This window comes from Dreissena polymorpha, chromosome 2 (genome assembly GCF_020536995.1).
Source record: "Dreissena polymorpha isolate Duluth1 chromosome 2, UMN_Dpol_1.0, whole genome shotgun sequence".
Lineage (NCBI taxonomy): Eukaryota > Metazoa > Mollusca > Bivalvia > Myida > Dreissenidae > Dreissena > Dreissena polymorpha.
Window position 1 is genome coordinate 120,817,467 of NC_068356.1, and position 18,954 is coordinate 120,836,420.

At 34.0% G+C, this 18,954-nt stretch overlaps 1 protein-coding gene across 3 annotated transcripts; it reads right to left on the reverse strand.

Moving 5' to 3' along the window:
- Positions 1–3,945: 3,945 nt before the first annotated feature.
- Positions 3,946–18,907, reverse strand: LOC127868769 (glucose-induced degradation protein 4 homolog). Of its 3 annotated transcripts, none has more exons than XM_052410825.1 (5): positions 18,686–18,907; positions 17,121–17,288; positions 16,034–16,132; positions 6,793–6,923; positions 3,946–5,904 (listed from the first exon to the last, which is right to left on the reverse strand). In XM_052410825.1, exons 1-5 carry the CDS (start codon positions 18,824–18,826, stop codon positions 5,841–5,843), a joined length of 603 nt encoding a protein of 200 aa, XP_052266785.1. In that variant the 5' UTR covers positions 18,827–18,907; the 3' UTR covers positions 3,946–5,840. The 3 variants fall into 3 exon arrangements, with proteins under 3 accessions (XP_052266785.1, XP_052266784.1, XP_052266783.1); XM_052410824.1 differs by lacking the exon at positions 6,793–6,923 and adding an exon at positions 15,435–15,565; XM_052410823.1 differs by lacking the exons at positions 3,946–5,904; positions 6,793–6,923 and adding exons at positions 12,586–14,544; positions 15,435–15,565.
- Between the last annotated feature and the right edge of the window lie 47 nt (positions 18,908–18,954).

Below are 18,954 nucleotides of genomic sequence, written 5' to 3' on the forward strand. Positions count from 1 at the left end.
TGGATGATTTTAACTTACTTGGTAGAGGACCAAGATATGTTATTACCAGCCGAATATTACACATCTGAGCCTTCAAACTTCAAAAGAGATGTGTTTTTTACAAATATACTATATAGATATAAGGACAATACAATTATTTTGCTATATAAGTCTTAATAATTCATTTTACCCCAGGGGCGTAGCCAGTTTTTACCATCGGAACATTTTTCAAACAAACGTGTAGAGGACCATTTTTATACACGATGTTACTTACAGAACAGTTAAGCTCTGAGCATTGCGGTTTCAGAGAATTTTCAAGTTTAAACTTTTTAAATATTATTTAGCTCTGATTACGTATATGCAGCGCAATTTCGAAAGAGGGTCATCCAAAGGTCATTCCAGGGAAGTTTCGTGAAAATCTGCCGCGATGTAGTAGACATCATTAGTAGCAAACCGTTGACAAAGGCACCGCAAAACCCACGATTACGGAGAGCCACCCATCGGAAGAGCTCACCATGTTGTTTTTTTGCCCAGGTATGCTTAAGACCTTCAGTTTATTGCATGTATGTGTCAACTGAAGAGAAACCCCACTTTTTCATTGAGTTTATTGCTCGTTGATTAATAATGACTTTTCTAATGATTTGTTTAAGTTTCCGCGCTAGAGATATCAGGACATTATGATTCGAAGTTGGTGAATCTTCATGAGCAGTATCCCTATATGGTGAATATGAGAATATTGTCAGGTTATTCCGCCATCATGTATTTTAAGCGACTAAATGCCATTTGAATATTATTTTGTTTCTGTGTGACATCTCGGACACTATGATCCGAAATAGGTGAAACTTTATATGAAGCGGGATTATTTGGTAGAATGGCGCGTGTTGTCACGTACCCGGTAGTTCCGATAAAAAAAAAGATTTTTCAGTAAAATATTGCCCTTTGAGTAATATTTTGTGCCAACTCCAGACAACCTCCGACACTGGTGATCTGAATTTGATAAAACTTTGAGATGGACATGCACACTTTGTCATGTTCTCCCGCTTCAATTATATATAAAGACGTTATTTCCTTTTTTAATTAACATGGGTTTTCACGAATTTTTCGTTTCTGTGCTTGATGTTTGGCCGTTATGTTCCAAATTTTAATATATGTTTACGGCGAGTTCTCTAGCGCAAATTTGACGTTTATCATTAGCTAATGAAATGCTGGGGAAATAGACCGCCAATGGACCCGAATGAATATTTCTTAACACTGTATTGACTTATTTGAACGAATTCATTTAAAACTAAAGCTAAACCAATTTTCGAGATGAATGAAAAAAACCCAGCTATTAATTAGACCTATCCCTTGAAATGGTCTGCCTTTTTGACCAATGTATGTTTCTAGCTTTACCGTGTAAGTTTTCTTTTTTCAGTTATGTCGTTATCAATTAAGAGAAGTTATTTTCCATTATTGGCCTTTTCACGTTTAACTTAAGGCGAGACCAGTGTCTGGAAGGCCGTTCTTCTTGTATTCGATAGGCTATGATTTCCATTTATTTAATTATAATACAATTGAACACATTTTATGCGATCGACTTTTTTTAAATAAATATTTTTAACAAACGCCGTAATAAATTGCGTCAAAAACAGTTGTCCGAGCAATATTTTACAGTTTGAGAGCGAATGAATTCACGCTTTCGGAAGGTCTCTCTAGCTATAAGCTATAAACTGACGATGCTATTGTTTGCAACGGCGTTTTTCGAAACTATCGTTGACACGATACCATTTAAGAATCAACTCATAATATACATGTACTATAAAAATGGAAAATATTTTGACGCGCGTTCTTCGAACAAATATGTTTTGTTATAATTTATGTTTAAATGAGAGGTCGTGCCAACCGTAAATTCGAGCCATCGGGTTTCGACTGTACCGGGTATTTGTCGTACACATGTTTGAGTGTTAATGCGCATTGTTTTGAATAATTTCGATTTACTAGATATATTAATTTACGTTTATTTAATATTTCTTAGTAAATAAGCAACCATTATGTATACAATATTTATATTATGGAATTACACAATTCTTACTCAGCATTCTATGAACCGCGTCAAACGAAAGCGTAGCACTCTTGTCCTGAACTACCATGTCCGCTAACGAAACCGTGGGTGATTTGATAGCGAAAAGCGATACCCATTTTCGCATAACGCCGGTCATTTTATGCTGAGTAAGACTTTTTTGTACTTAATGCAACCATATTATATTCGGTTCAAACAATTCTGACACATTTGTTACATAAAAGTTACAAAGCCACGGTCATTTCATAGATTCTGACGTGTCTGACGATGAATTAACATGAAGTATTTTAAGAAATTCCGTGCGCATTAATAACGGTGTATTCCGCATAAATTAACAACCGATTATATTATTGTTTACAAAAAAGCTGTACCGCACGCTATTGTCATTTCAAACAATGCACGTGTCCGAAGGAAGTCTCGATAATGACATGAATGAACAACATTAAAAATAGTGTTATGCCTATTGTTCCATCATGACTGAATACAATAGCGTACAATTGTTCGTATTATGTTATTGTTGGTTATTGAAATAAACCATACGTAATAAGGCGCGTTTGAGATCGTTACAACCTTACCAACCATCGTCGACTTTAATTCCATTAAACAATCGAAGTGAAGCGGCAATGGGAAAACAAACAACATGGCCCTGCAAAGAGAACGAAAGCACGTGTGCAATGCGCATGTATACCCAACTCATTTACGGAGTTTGGCACACTTAAGCATACGTTATATTCAGTAGATTTACATCATCTCAATATATATGGCCGACGCGGTCCGGTCTTTTGCGGAAGCGTGATTTAAAGTTTGCGCCACGTGGTTTGGGGAATATATTTGCGCCACGTTTGGGGAATATATTTTTGTTAAAATCTTGTATCTGTGATCAGTGACTTTCGTGACATTTTTCATATGTACGTGTGATGGCAGCTTGGTTATAATACAGATTAAGCCAATTAGGCACAATCGTTGTCATGAAGACTTTAACCTAATTATATAACTAGAAATGACGTTTCTTTGATGTTTTAACGCCCACTGTATCGTGTTATTAAGTTTTACCGCGTGAAACCTACGGTAAAGTCATACAAACAATTTTTTAACCAATGTGCCATAATTCTTCCAAAACTCGTATCAACAAACATTGCTTTCTTTACAGTTATCTACACATGGAAGTCATTGAACTCTGGAATTTTGCACGAGATCCAACCAGTAACAACAGTTACAGAGGAGTTCAAAACACAAAGTTTTAGGAAAATATAAAGGGCTATAATTCTACCAAAATTCGTCAGAGCCGAAATTCCTTCCTTTAAAGTTATCTACACTTTAAGGTCATTCAACCGCGAAAGTTTGAGCAAGATACATCCCATAGTTAAAAAGAGGAATTTAAAACACAACCTTTGGGATATATGTAGGTACAGTAGAACAAGTGTACATCTAAAGCCTTCCTGTCCATGGGGGTAACTACAAAACAGAACAGCAAAAACATATATTGAAAAAAAAACAAGAGATGTGTTTGTCAGAAACACAATGCCCCCTATTGCGCCGCTTTGAAGCCATAAATTTGACCTTGAAGGATGACCTTGACATTGACCTTTCACCACACAAAATGTGCAGCTTTATGAGATACACATGCATGCCAAATATCAAGTTGCTATCTTTAATATTGCAAAAGTTATTGCAAAACTTTAACCAAAGTTAAAGTTTTGGGACATACACATTCAATGACTGACTGACTGACAGACAGGCCAAAAACAATATACCCCCGATCTTTCGATCCGGGGGCATAAAAACATTACGCCCCTCAGTGTTTTAGTTTGATCAATTTTCGTTTCAAACATCTGTCAAAACATGAAAATGCGTTCTACCTTACACACAATGTTGGAAAACAGAGAGTAAAGACATGTGAATAATACTACATTCTCATTTGTTTATATTCAAATATATGTAATTACCGGTATATATTGAAGGATATTGTTTGAACAACGTGACATTGTGAATTGTTCAAAATTAAAACCGCACTATTACAAGGTAATTGACAAAAATAACAAATTTAATATTCGTAATAACAAACATATTCTTATAATTGATAATAATTTACATAATGTATGTTATAACATTTTGTTAAGATACATCGTGATACATCAACATGGAATTCTGGGTACAATATACAAATCACTTAATGATGAAATAACGTAATTTATGAGAAAGTTGTGAATAATTTTACTGAATCAATATGGTTCAATAAACATAGAATGAAAGTGTATAATTTAATTTCAACAGCTATTCTTTTTTACACGACAAACACAGTCACTGTAAAGATAGTACCGGTACATAACTTTCAATTTATTTTAATAACAAACCAAAAACATTCCATCACAAAAATGATTTTTGCAAATGTCATAAATCCAAATGATGAAATGCACATGTGTTCTTTTGTATCAGTAAAAGATATATAATATGCCTCAGGTGCCCCTCTTGATGGTGACACCAGAACTGTTTATATCATGTTAAATTTATCTTACTTTTGTTAATATTTAATTTTAAATGATACCACAATGTTTACAAGCCTTAATTACATGAAAAAACTGATGCAATTAACAAAAAAGATTACTTAATCAATATCAATTTATACTCAACCAAAACACTATATTATCAAAGATATTACAGCAAGTGTAAATTTATATGGTATACTTTAACTCTTTCAGTGCTGGAACCGAATTTTGACGGCCTTTGTAAACAGTTTGGATCCAGATGAGACGCCACAAAATGTGGCGTCTCATTAAGATCCAAACTGTTTGCTATTCTTATAGTATTCTTTGAAAAGAATCGAAGAAAATGCTAATTTTAGAAATTCAGCAGACAACATTTTAGCTGACGACAAATTTCCCAGCATGCAAAGGGTTAAGATGGTGTATGTAACTGTGTGTAGTTTAATTACATCATTTTATTTTCATGTATTCTGTCAATCAACGAACAAACCTTAATACAGCAAAGCTTGAGCCCATTCCTAATGACAGTTTAACAATTGAATAATATAGACAATCTATCAGGTTTTCTGATTCTGACCAATTTCATAGTACATGATACCAAGAAAATGTGCATTTCGCAAATAAGCTTCATCTAATAATTGTGAGACAAGCAGTCTACCTCATTTCTTTGATAAATTAATGTATAACACAAAACTTAACACTGAATACATTTGTAATGTGTTTTTTTTATGTTAATATCTTTGTCGCAAAGTATCTTAGTCAATATCAACGATGTCAAGAATACAAAGAAATTTACTGAACAAATATATAATTATAAATACAAAACATGCATAGAAAAAAAAACAACCAACATTATAAATGATATACCGATTGTAAAAATTACCGACTGATACAATGAAACACAACAAAGTCACATCATTTTAAGAAACCATGTCATTGATAAATGCTCTTAAACAAATAACAAAAACACAGGTAAACTGGTAATGCTTTTAACCACTTTCACATTCAATTTAACTCAGCCCTTGCTTTCGGCATTATTCAAGCTTGACCCTAATGCATGCCAGATTGGGATTTGGTACTTAAAAACATATCTGTGCTAACCAACCCATAAAAAAGCACAAACCCAAAAAGCATTATGGTTATACAATGAATTTATCTCTATACACATGCAATAAGATGTGTTACAGTGTCAAATTTTAAGAAAACAAAAATGCCAAGGAAAAAAGGCCTACAATTAAAGAATGTAATACACCCTTCTCTGCTAGCAGCTTGGCTCAAATGTAAGATATATATCACAGTTTTTGATGCCTGATGCCGTCTCATCTGAACTGATACACTGATATACTGTGCTCTGGAACATGGGTCAGATTCAGTGACTGGTACCTACAAATAAGGAATATAGAAGACAGTGAGCTGAAAATATATGTAGAAGAAAACAAAATATTGAAGAAATAAATCAGCATTTATTCCAACATGGAATCCAAAAAAAAACATGCATAAAGTATTCCTAACTTATTTCACAACAAATTCTGCGACTATCAGGTAACATAAGCCCCCCCCCCCCCCCAAAAAAAAAAAAACACACAACAGTTTCAGTAAAAGCACCTTGACATCAAAATGAATCTTTGTAAATAAAAGTTAATTAAAACCCCAAATTTGTACTTTTCCATCATTATGCCTGATTAAAAAAAGAAACAGAAAAGGTAGTTCAGAGTTTATATGCCCCTGGTAGGATGGCATATACAGGGTGTGGTATCAATGGGATTTTCAGGGGTTTACACATGGGCTAGACAGAATATTAACACATATAAGAACGTTATTTTTGCAACAACTCGAGTTATTGAAATACATTTAAAAAAAACTTGAGTGCATAAAAGACAGTTTTTCTTGCAGTTTGTGCGGATATCTTAAGATTAAAGAATAAATCCTTGAATATGTCTGAAATCGGTGACAAAATGTCACATTGCGTGAAGAAAATACATGTACATAAATGCAGTAGACATTGAATTTTTGTCCAAGAAAACTTTGTCAAATATCAATGGACAATAACTTAGTTGTGATGTTTTTAATTGGGATATACATATAGCTGCTGTTTGGCTTCAAAGCAAAGTAGGGGGCATTGTGTACATGTATCACAAATGCAGCTCTTGTTTATCATATTTTGATAATAGGCACTACACCCGTGACTTTGGATATTTAGCTTCAATTAAATTTTAAATGGGAAAAATTGTTATTGTTTGAGCTTTAAAATGTACTTTATACTGGTCTTACCATTCAGAACTTCTATGGTAATAGTAGCCTTCTATGGTTGCTGTTGACTTTTGGAAACATATATAGTAAAATCCAGCAAATGAAGCTCCACTGATATCCTTTATAGTGTGATCTGGCACCAGAAAATGCTCCTAAAGCACAAATTGTTAAGCATAAATTCATGCTAGAAAAAAGTATAGCATAATTTCTTACAAATTATTAAGTTAATTGATTTAACACAAATACAAAAGTGTGGTCTAACATCATATGAAACGCGTCCATATCATGCCATAATAAATGTGTCTACATTTGACATTCCACATTATAAAAGCTGAAGAGTGAAATAATGAATCTTCTTAGTTTAAAACTATTTGTTTAAACTTGATTGCATTAAAAGCCTTGGAAATGAAGCAAAATACATTTGATAATAATTCTTTATATATTCTGCATACATCTAATATCCTAAGCCATACATGAAAACACATAGCAAATTTTACGAATATCACTTTAAAAGAAACAGTCATTAAGTAAAATCACTGCATTCAACACATGTCCTTTTCAATTGGTGGATGTTCGGGCAAGTACTGCCTTAAACGCTATTGTAAGATGGTACATATCAACGCACGACTAATGAGATAAAGTGCTTAACGTTCTGTACCAATGGTTCTTATCGGAGGCACGCGCTGTTGATCAGTTCTTAATAGTTGATTCGTTATTAATAAGAACGATATGTCGACCCTCTAGCTTGGTAACTCAACTATTTTAATGATTTGGCTACTGTATCTCATTGAATGGTTATTCGCGTTATATTTGTAATACGATAAAGGTCGAGTTTATGAGTTACATAAAGGCTCATTGATAGCCCACTGTCATGCTCAAAGAACTTGGACCTATAATTACAAACGTGAACATTCATCGCAAGAAGGACCATTATGGCCCAGAAACGTTAATCATTCAGATTTGGTAGAAGAACGCTCTATAATGTTTTGTACCAAAACAAAACCTCTCAATACAGTACTTTTACAGTCATTATATTCAAGTCTATATAAACCATATGTACCTTTGCGTGTAGCCAGTTTAATCCCATATTATTAGCTCGGCTGTTTTCGGAGAAAACTCGAGGTATTGTCATAGCCAGCTCGTCTTCCGGCTTCGTGCTAAAACCTTTACATTTTGTTAACCTTTTGAACATTGGCTCTAAAATGAAAGTGCTTCCACCTACAACTTTGAAACTTCATATGTAGATGCACCTTGAGGAGTTCTACACGCCACACCCATTTTGGGGTCACTGGGTCAAAGGTCAAGGTCACAGTGACCTCTAAAAAAATATTCTGACAAGCTTTCATTTATTAAAAACTGCACCCGCATCCGGGCGTTGGCACCCGTTATGCGGTGCTCTTGTTTTGTTTAATGTTTACAGGACCACTTCATGTTGCTTAATAACACATATCTAGGGTTTCAACTTTATAGCTTAAACGATGGTTATTTTTTAAGTTTTACTATGTTCATGTACGGGAAACGGGATACCTCCATGTCATGGCCAATGTTGACCTCAGTGGCATACTTTGAACAAACTAGATAAATGGCCATCAGATTATTACGTATGATGTATGTATCAAATATCAAACCTCTTAGAGTTGCGGTTTCAGACGAGATTATTAAAATTACTAATAACATTAATGACAACAAGTAACACCAAAGAGTTTCACCCACCCCTTGGCAGAGTCAATTTTGACACCAGAGTAATGATTTGAGCAATCTTTGTAAGACAATTTAACATGTCAAATAACATTACTTTGCGCGTTGCAGTTCTGTGCGAGTTTATACATATCAGGGAAAAAAGTTACCGCGAGGGCAATTATGACCCTAGGTGGATGATTTTAACTTACTTGGTAGAGGACCAAGATATGTTATTACCAGCCGAATATTACACATCTGAGCCTTCAAACTTCAAAAGAGATGTGTTTTTTACAAATATACTATATAGATATAAGGACAATACAATTATTTTGCTATATAAGTCTTAATAATTCATTTTACCCCAGGGGCGTAGCCAGTTTTTACCATCGGAACATTTTTCAAACAAACGTGTAGAGGACCATTTTATACACGATGTTACTTACAGAACAGTTAAACTCTGAGCATTGCGGTTTCAGAGAATTTTCAAGTTTAAACTTTTTAAATATTATTTAGCTCTGATTACGTATATGCAGCGCAATTTCGAAAGAGGGTCATCCAAAGGTCATTCCAGGGAAGTTTCGTGAAAATCTGCCGCGATGTAGTAGACATCATTAGTAGCAAACCGTTGACAAAGGCACCGCAAAACCCACGATTACGGAGAGCCACCCATCGGAAGAGCTCACCATGTTGTTTTTTTGCCCAGGTATGCTTAAGACCTTCAGTTTATTGCATGTATGTGTCAACTGAAGAGAAACCCCACTTTTTCATTGAGTTTATTGCTCGTTGATTAATAATGACTTTTCTAATGATTTGTTTAAGTTTCCGCGCTAGAGATATCAGGACATTATGATTCGAAGTTGGTGAATCTTCATGAGCAGTATCCCTATATGGTGAATATGAGAATATTGTCAGGTTATTCCGCCATCATGTATTTTAAGCGACTAAATGCCATTTGAATATTATTTTGTTTCTGTGTGACATCTCGGACACTATGATCCGAAATAGGTGAAACTTTATATGAAGCGGGATTATTTGGTAGAATGGCGCGTGTTGTCACGTACCCGGTAGTTCCGATAAAAAAAAGATTTTTCAGTAAAATATTGCCCTTTGAGTAATATTTTGTGCCAACTCCAGACAACCTCCGACACTGGTGATCTGAATTTGATAAAACTTTGAGATGGACATGCACACTTTGTCATGTTCTCCCGCTTCAATTATATATAAAGACGTTATTTCCTTTTTTAATTAACATGGGTTTTCACGAATTTTTCGTTTCTGTGCTTGATGTTTGGCCGTTATGATCCAAATTTTAATATATGTTTACGGCGAGTTCTCTAGCGCAAATTTGACGTTTATCATTAGCTAATGAAATGCTGGGGAAATAGACCGCCAATGGACCCGAATGAATATTTCTTAACACTGTATTGACTTATTTGAACGAATTCATTTAAAACTAAAGCTAAACCAATTTTCGAGATGAATGAAAAAAACCCAGCTATTAATTAGACCTATCCCTTGAAATGGTCTGCCTTTTTGACCAATGTATGTTTCTAGCTTTACCGTGTAAGTTTTCTTTTTTCAGTTATGTCGTTATCAATTAAGAGAAGTTATTTTCCATTATTGGCCTTTTCACGTTTAACTTAAGGCGAGACCAGTGTCTGGAAGGCCGTTCTTCTTGTATTCGATAGGCTATGATTTCCATTTATTTAATTATAATACAATTGAACACATTTTATGCGATCGACTTTTTTTAAATAAATATTTTTAACAAACGCCGTAATAAATTGCGTCAAAAACAGTTGTCCGAGCAATATTTTACAGTTTGAGAGCGAATGAATTCACGCTTTCGGAAGGTCTCTCTAGCTATAAGCTATAAACTGACGATGCTATTGTTTGCAACGGCGTTTTTCGAAACTATCGTTGACACGATACCATTTAAGAATCAACTCATAATATACATGTACTATAAAAATGGAAAATATTTTGACGCGCGTTCTTCGAACAAATATGTTTTGTTATAATTTATGTTTAAATGAGAGGTCGTGCCAACCGTAAATTCGAGCCATCGGGTTTCGACTGTACCGGGTATTTGTCGTACACATGTTTGAGTGTTAATGCGCATTGTTTTGAATAATTTCGATTTACTAGATATATTAATTTACGTTTATTTAATATTTCTTAGTAAATAAGCAACCATTATGTATACAATATTTATATTATGGAATTACAAAATTCTTACTCAGCATTCTATGAACCGCGTCAAACGAAAGCGTAGCACTCTTGTCCTGAACTACCATGTCCGCTAACGAAACCGTGGGTGATTTGATAGCGAAAAGCGATACCCATTTTCGCATAACGCCGGTCATTTTATGCTGAGTAAGACTTTTTTGTACTTAATGCAACCATATTATATTCGGTTCAAACAATTCTGACACATTTGTTACATAAAAGTTACAAAGCCACGGTAATTTCATAGATTCTGACGTGTCTGACGATGAATTAACATGAAGTATTTTAAGAAATTCCGTGCGCATTAATAACGGTGTATTCCGCATAAATTAACAACCGATTATATTATTGTTTACAAAAAAGCTGTACCGCACGCTATTGTCATTTCAAACAATGCACGTGTCCGAAGGAAGTCTCGATAATGACATGAATGAACAACATTAAAAATAGTGTTATGCCTATTGTTCCATCATGACTGAATACAATAGCGTACAATTGTTCGTATTATGTTATTGTTGGTTATTGAAATAAACCATACGTAATAAGGCGCGTTTGAGATCGTTACAACCTTACCAACCATCGTCGACTTTAATTCCATTAAACAATCGAAGTGAAGCGGCAATGGGAAAACAAACAACATGGCCCTGCAAAGAGAACGAAAGCACGTGTGCAATGCGCATGTATACCCAACTCATTTACGGAGTTTGGCACACTTAAGCATACGTTATATTCAGTAGATTTACATCATCTCAATATATATGGCCGACGCGGTCCGGTCTTTTGCGGAAGCGTGATTTAAAGTTTGCGCCACGTGGTTTGGGGAATATATTTGCGCCACGTTTGGGGAATATATTTTTGTTAAAATCTTGTATCTGTGATCAGTGACTTTCGTGACATTTTTCATATGTACGTGTGATGGCAGCTTGGTTATAATACAGATTAAGCCAATTAGGCACAATCGTTGTCATGAAGACTTTAACCTAATTATATAACTAGAAATGACGTTTCTTTGATGTTTTAACGCCCACTGTATCGTGTTATTAAGTTTTACCGCGTGAAACCTACGGTAAAGTCATACAAACAATTTTTTAACCAATGTGCCATAATTCTTCCAAAACTCGTATCCACAAACATTGCTTTCTTTACAGTTATCTACACATGGAAGTCATTGAACTCTGGAATTTTGCACGAGATCCAACCAGTAACAACAGTTACAGAGGAGTTCAAAACACAAAGTTTTAGGAAAATATAAAGGGCTATAATTCTACCAAAATTCGTCAGAGCCGAAATTCCTTCCTTTAAAGTTATCTACACTTTAAGGTCATTCAACCGCGAAAGTTTGAGCAAGATACATCCCATAGTTAAAAAGAGGAATTTAAAACACAACCTTTGGGATATATGTAGGTACAGTAGAACAAGTGTACATCTAAAGCCTTCCTGTCCATGGGGGTAACTACAAAACAGAACAGCAAAAACATATATTGAAAAAAAAACAAGAGATGTGTTTGTCAGAAACACAATGCCCCCTATTGCGCCGCTTTGAAGCCATAAATTTGACCTTGAAGGATGACCTTGACATTGACCTTTCACCACACAAAATGTGCAGCTTTATGAGATACACATGCATGCCAAATATCAAGTTGCTATCTTTAATATTGCAAAAGTTATTGCAAAACTTTAACCAAAGTTAAAGTTTTGGGACATACACATTCAATGACTGACTGACTGACAGACAGGCCAAAAACAATATACCCCCGATCTTTCGATCCGGGGGCATAAAAACATTACGCCCCTCAGTGTTTTAGTTTGATCAATTTTCGTTTCAAACATCTGTCAAAACATGAAAATGCGTTCTACCTTACACACAATGTTGGAAAACAGAGAGTAAAGACATGTGAATAATACTACATTCTCATTTGTTTATATTCAAATATATGTAATTACCGGTATATATTGAAGGATATTGTTTGAACAACGTGACATTGTGAATTGTTCAAAATTAAAACCGCACTATTACAAGGTAATTGACAAAAATAACAAATTTAATATTCGTAATAACAAACATATTCTTATAATTGATAATAATTTACATAATGTATGTTATAACATTTTGTTAAGATACATCGTGATACATCAACATGGAATTCTGGGTACAATATACAAATCACTTAATGATGAAATAACGTAATTTATGAGAAAGTTGTGAATAATTTTACTGAATCAATATGGTTCAATAAACATAGAATGAAAGTGTATAATTTAATTTCAACAGCTATTCTTTTTTACACGACAAACACAGTCACTGTAAAGATAGTACCGGTACATAACTTTCAATTTATTTTAATAACAAACCAAAAACATTCCATCACAAAAATGATTTTTGCAAATGTCATAAATCCAAATGATGAAATGCACATGTGTTCTTTTGTATCAGTAAAAGATATATAATATGCCTCAGGTGCCCCTCTTGATGGTGACACCAGAACTGTTTATATCATGTTAAATTTATCTTACTTTTGTTAATATTTAATTTTAAATGATACCACAATGTTTACAAGCCTTAATTACATGAAAAAACTGATGCAATTAACAAAAAAGATTACTTAATCAATATCAATTTATACTCAACCAAAACACTATATTATCAAAGATATTACAGCAAGTGTAAATTTATATGGTATACTTTAACTCTTTCAGTGCTGGAACCGAATTTTGACGGCCTTTGTAAACAGTTTGGATCCAGATGAGACGCCACAAAATGTGGCGTCTCATTAAGATCCAAACTGTTTGCTATTCTTATAGTATTCTTTGAAAAGAATCGAAGAAAATGCTAATTTTAGAAATTCAGCAGACAACATTTTAGCTGACGACAAATTTCCCAGCATGCAAAGGGTTAAGATGGTGTATGTAACTGTGTGTAGTTTAATTACATCATTTTATTTTCATGTATTCTGTCAATCACCGAACAAACCTTAATACAGCAAAGCTTGAGCCCATTCCTAATGACAGTTTAACAATTGAATAATATAGACAATCTATCAGGTTTTCTGATTCTGACCAATTTCATAGTACATGATACCAAGAAAATGTGCATTTCGCAAATAAGCTTCATCTAATAATTGTGAGACAAGCAGTCTACCTCATTTCTTTGATAAATTAATGTATAACACAAAACTTAACACTGAATACATTTGTAATGTGTTTTTTTTATGTTAATATCTTTGTCGCAAAGTATCTCAGTCAATATCAACGATGTCAAGAATACAAAGAAATTTACTGAACAAATATATAATTATAAATACAAAACATGCATAGAAAAAAAAACAACCAACATTATAAATGATATACCGATTGTAAAAATTACCGACTGATACAATGAAACACAACAAAGTCACATCATTTTAAGAAACCATGTCATTGATAAATGCTCTTAAACAAATAACAAAAACACAGGTAAACTGGTAATGCTTTTAACCACTTTCACATTCAATTTAACTCAGCCCTTGCTTTCGGCATTATTCAAGCTTGACCCTAATGCATGCCAGATTGGGATTTGGTACTTAAAAACATATCTGTGCTAACCAACCCATAAAAAAGCACAAACCCCAAAAGCATTATGGTAATACAATGAATTTATCTCTATACACATGCAATAAGATGTGTTACAGTGTCAAATTTTAAGAAAACAAAAATGCCAAGGAAAAAAGGCCTACAATTAAAGAATGTAATACACCCTTCTCTGCTAGTAGCTTGGCTCAAATCTAAGATATATATCACAGTTTTTGATGCCTGATGCCGTCTCATCTGAACTGATACACTGATATACTGTGCTCTGGAACATGGGTCAGATTCAGTGACTGGTACCTACAAATAAGGAATATAGAAGACAGTGAACTGAAAATATATGTAGAAGAAAACAAAATATTGAAGAAATAAATCAGCATTTATTCCAACATGGAATCAAAAAAAAACATGCATAAAGTATTCCTTACTTATTTCACAACAAATTCTGCGACTATCAGGTAACATAAGCCCCCCCCCCCCCCCCCCCCAAAAAAAAAACACACAACAGTTTCAGTAAAAGCACCTTGACATCAAAATGAATCTTTGTAAATAAAAGTTAATTAAAACCCCAAATTTGTACTTTTCCATCATTATGCCTGATTAAAAAAAGAAACAGAAAAGGTAGTTCAGGGTTTATATGCCCCTGGTAGGATGGCATATACAGGGTGTGGTATCAATGGGATTTTCAGGGGTTTACACATGGGCTAGACAGAATATTAACACACATAAGAACGTTATTTTTGCAACAACTCGAGTTATTGAAATACATTTAAAAAAAAACTTGAGTGCATAAAAGACAGTTTTTCTTGCAGTTTGTGCGGATATCTTAAGATTAAAGAATAAATCCTTGAATATGTCTGAAATCGGTGACAAAATTTCACATTGCGTGAAGCAAATACATGTACATAAATGCAGTAGACATTGAATTTTTGTCCAAGAAAACTTTGTCAAATATCAATGGACAATAACTTAGTTGTGATGTTTTTAATTGGGATATACATATAGCTGCTGTTTGGCTTCAAAGCAAAGTAGGGGGCATTATGTACATGTATTACAAATGCAGCTCTTGTTTATCATATTTTGATAATAGGCACTACACCCGTGACTTTGGATATTTAGCTTCAATTAAATTTTAAATGGGAAAAATTGTTATTGTTTGAGCTTTAAAATGTACTTTATACTTGTCTTACCATTCAGAACTTCTATGGTAATAGTAGCCTTCTATGGTTGCTGTTGACTTTTGGAAACATATATAGTAAAATCCAGCAAATGAAGCTCCACTGATATCCTTTATAGTGTGATCTGGCACCAGAAAATGCTCCTAAAGCACAAATTGTTAAGCATAAATTCATGCTAGAAAAAAGTATAGCATAATTTCTTACAAATTATTAAGTTAATTGATTAAACACAAATACAAAAGTGTGGTCTAACATCATATGAAACGCGTCCATATCATGCCATAATAAATGTGTCTACATTTGACATTCCACATTATAAAAGCTGAAGAGTGAAATAATGAATCTTCTTAGTTTAAAACTATTTGTTTAAACTTGATTGCATTAAAAGCCTTGTACTTAAGGACCAGTACTTGTTTTTGCAAAGATCTTAAGAACGCTCCCCTAGTGGAAGGGTTCAAACATCTATGATCCTGGTGGCAAAGTAAACACTTTATTCACTAAGCCTTTGTCACCTTATAGGTAAAATAAACCTGCTCAAGGTTAACAACTTAATGGCAAAAATTGAAAAGATCAAAAGACATTAATATGGGTTATCAATCGTATATATTTACCTTCCACCTCATGAATACAAAATCTTTAGTTTTTAAATCTTCATAGTCAAAGGAGTCATTGTTGAAGTTTTTAAACTGGTAAAACGACAGGAACTTCCCCTGAAAATAAATAACAAACAAGGGCTGTTTGTAAAACATGCATGCCCCCCATATGGACTGTCAGTTGTAGTGGCAGTCATTGTGTGAATACGTTTTTTGGCACGGTGACCTTGACCTTTGACCTAGTGACCTGAAAATCAATAGGGGTCATCTGCCAGTCATGATAAATGTACCTATGAAGTTTCATGATCCTAGGCATAAGCGTTCTCGAGTTATCATCTGGAAACAATTTTACTATTTCAGGTCACCGTGACCTTGACCTTTGACCTAGTGGCCTGAAAATCAATAGGGGTCATCTGCCAGCTTGATCAATGTACCTATGAAGTTTCATGATCCTAGGCCTAAGAGTTCTTGACATATAATCCGGAAACCATCTGGTGGACGGACATACGGACCGACCGACGTGCAAAACAACATACCCCCTCTTCTTTGAAGGGGGGCATAATAAATAAGTTAAAGCATGCATGGAGTGAATCCTTAAACGCACATTTTGATAAATGACCATTATACAAAACAACTTGAAAGAACAAACACATGTCTACCTTCTGAAAGTAATCACAAGAATGTGTTCGCTTATTTCTTTCCAGATATTAAACATAGTCATTTCAAGAAAATCAAATACTGGTACTTAATCCAACAATAATGAGAAGCTATGATATGTTCCACATTATTTTTACAAGTATGATTTCCAAATATTTTATGAAATTTTTCAGTTGCACCCTGTACCTTTAGTGATCCGAGATCTTCACTTATATTTGAAAATGCGAAATATTGCTATTAAAAAAAAAACTTATAAAACAATGCTACTAAATTATTGCATGTAGAAACCAATACTTATTACAGTTATGACTGTATCTTTAATGGCAATCTTATGTTATCTGTTGGAAAACATCATAACGGTGAAACCAATATTCATCATTTAGCAAAAGACGGACTGTTTCTTGTAAGTGGCAAAGTCTAGCAAAGCCTTATACTTGTATATAACTACCCAGTGCTTTTTGTCCACTTCCTCATCTGCATCCCACTTGCGTGTGAGAAAAGGATACTTTTTACTGATGATCTCCCCATCAAAAAATGTTGTGAGGGTGGGGTACTCATCAGTCAAACCTTTTATCTTCAGATACCCGCACAGGTAAGATGTGTCCATGTCCACATGCTGCAAATATATAAATAAAACATACTACATTTTAGTATTGGGTTTGTTATCTGACTTTATTTATCTCACAAAGTTACAAGTAGGCTGCCAACAATATTCTTAATAATCAATTTTAAATGTGTTGTTATAAACATTATTATCAAAATAATAGTTCAATTAGATCTAGAGCATACCAGTGTTTTTTTCACCTATAGGGGAATGGTGGCGGGGCCCGTCCAAAGGGGAAAAACGTGTCATTTTTTAGGAAAAGGGGAAAATTAAGAAGTCATTCTTTTAAATGTAATGATATTTATTATATGAATACACATGCATGTATGAATGTAATATTCACAGCTGAATTTCTCTGTTTTTTTCTTAAATATATATCAATGATTTGTTCAACATTAGTTTCAGTCAATTCAGCCGTCATGCACAGTATTAGTTTTCCAAGCCAATTAGAGTCTAATTGAGATTTTTTTTAATCAATAAAATGGCAAATGTGAACATTTTTTATCAATAAAATGGGCCAAATTGGAATGTTTTTATCAACAAATATTGACACAATATAGATACATCAGGCCTTTTCTTGGCCATTTTGGAAAAAAATTTAATTAATGAAGTCCACTGATTTGGGAAAACCTAATTTAATATAACTCTTAATAATAATAAAAAATCATATTAATTATTGATATATACCTTGTTAGTTGTTTATAAAATGAATTTGAGATATATCTATCACGAGGCAGTTGTTTCTAAAAAAAAAAAAAAATATATTTTTTTTTACTTTTGGAGGGGATTTTTTCCAAACAAAATACAAAATGGGGGAAAATATATACTATTTTTGGAGGGGAATGGGGCCGAATATTGGCCCCGAAATTGCCATTTAAAAAAAACACTGTATACATCTAATAAATATTTTGCAAATTAAAAAGTGTGTACAGCAAATCAATATGTATCCCAGCAAGAAAAATCCCATGACCACAATTAAGAGTGAAACCTGGCCCTTCAAGTTCCAAGACACACACTCAAATAACGTAATAAGCTAGCTCACAAAGTATAAGTGCTTCTGATAATAAACTTAAATGAATACAGTGACAGGTCCCTCCATATTTAAACATCTTCAGCAAATGTCCTTCTGCCAAGACATCTGTGGGATGTTGTAGAAACAGACAACCATATGTGGGTTTATATTTACGTTGGAACTTGGGTGCAAATGTAACCAAGATGAAAAATTCCTGACCACGATGGAGATTGAACCCGGGCCATCCCGATTCCAAGGCAGACACTCTACAGAGTTGCTATAAAAGAAAACCCATACATCATGGCAGCATAAGTGCTTCTGAAACTTTACTCAACTACATTAATCATTATTAATCTCATCACGTAATGTATTTGCAGGTTAGTGTTATGTAACCTACCTGAAGTATAACTTCAACATCATAACATGTCCCTTTGCTTTTCTGATGTCCCTGAAATCGGGATCCATTGTAAAGTAAGGACGTTGGGACCCCGATCTGTTTAGCGTTTTCCGGGGGCGGTGGATCTATTTTTACAGGCATATTAGCACATTAAATACACTGTTTTCTTATTCCTGCAGACCTACCCACACAAACACCGGTTGTCAATTTTCCTACCATGAAATGTAAGATGCAATCTGATTGGATTAAATTGTTATAAAAAGACTGAT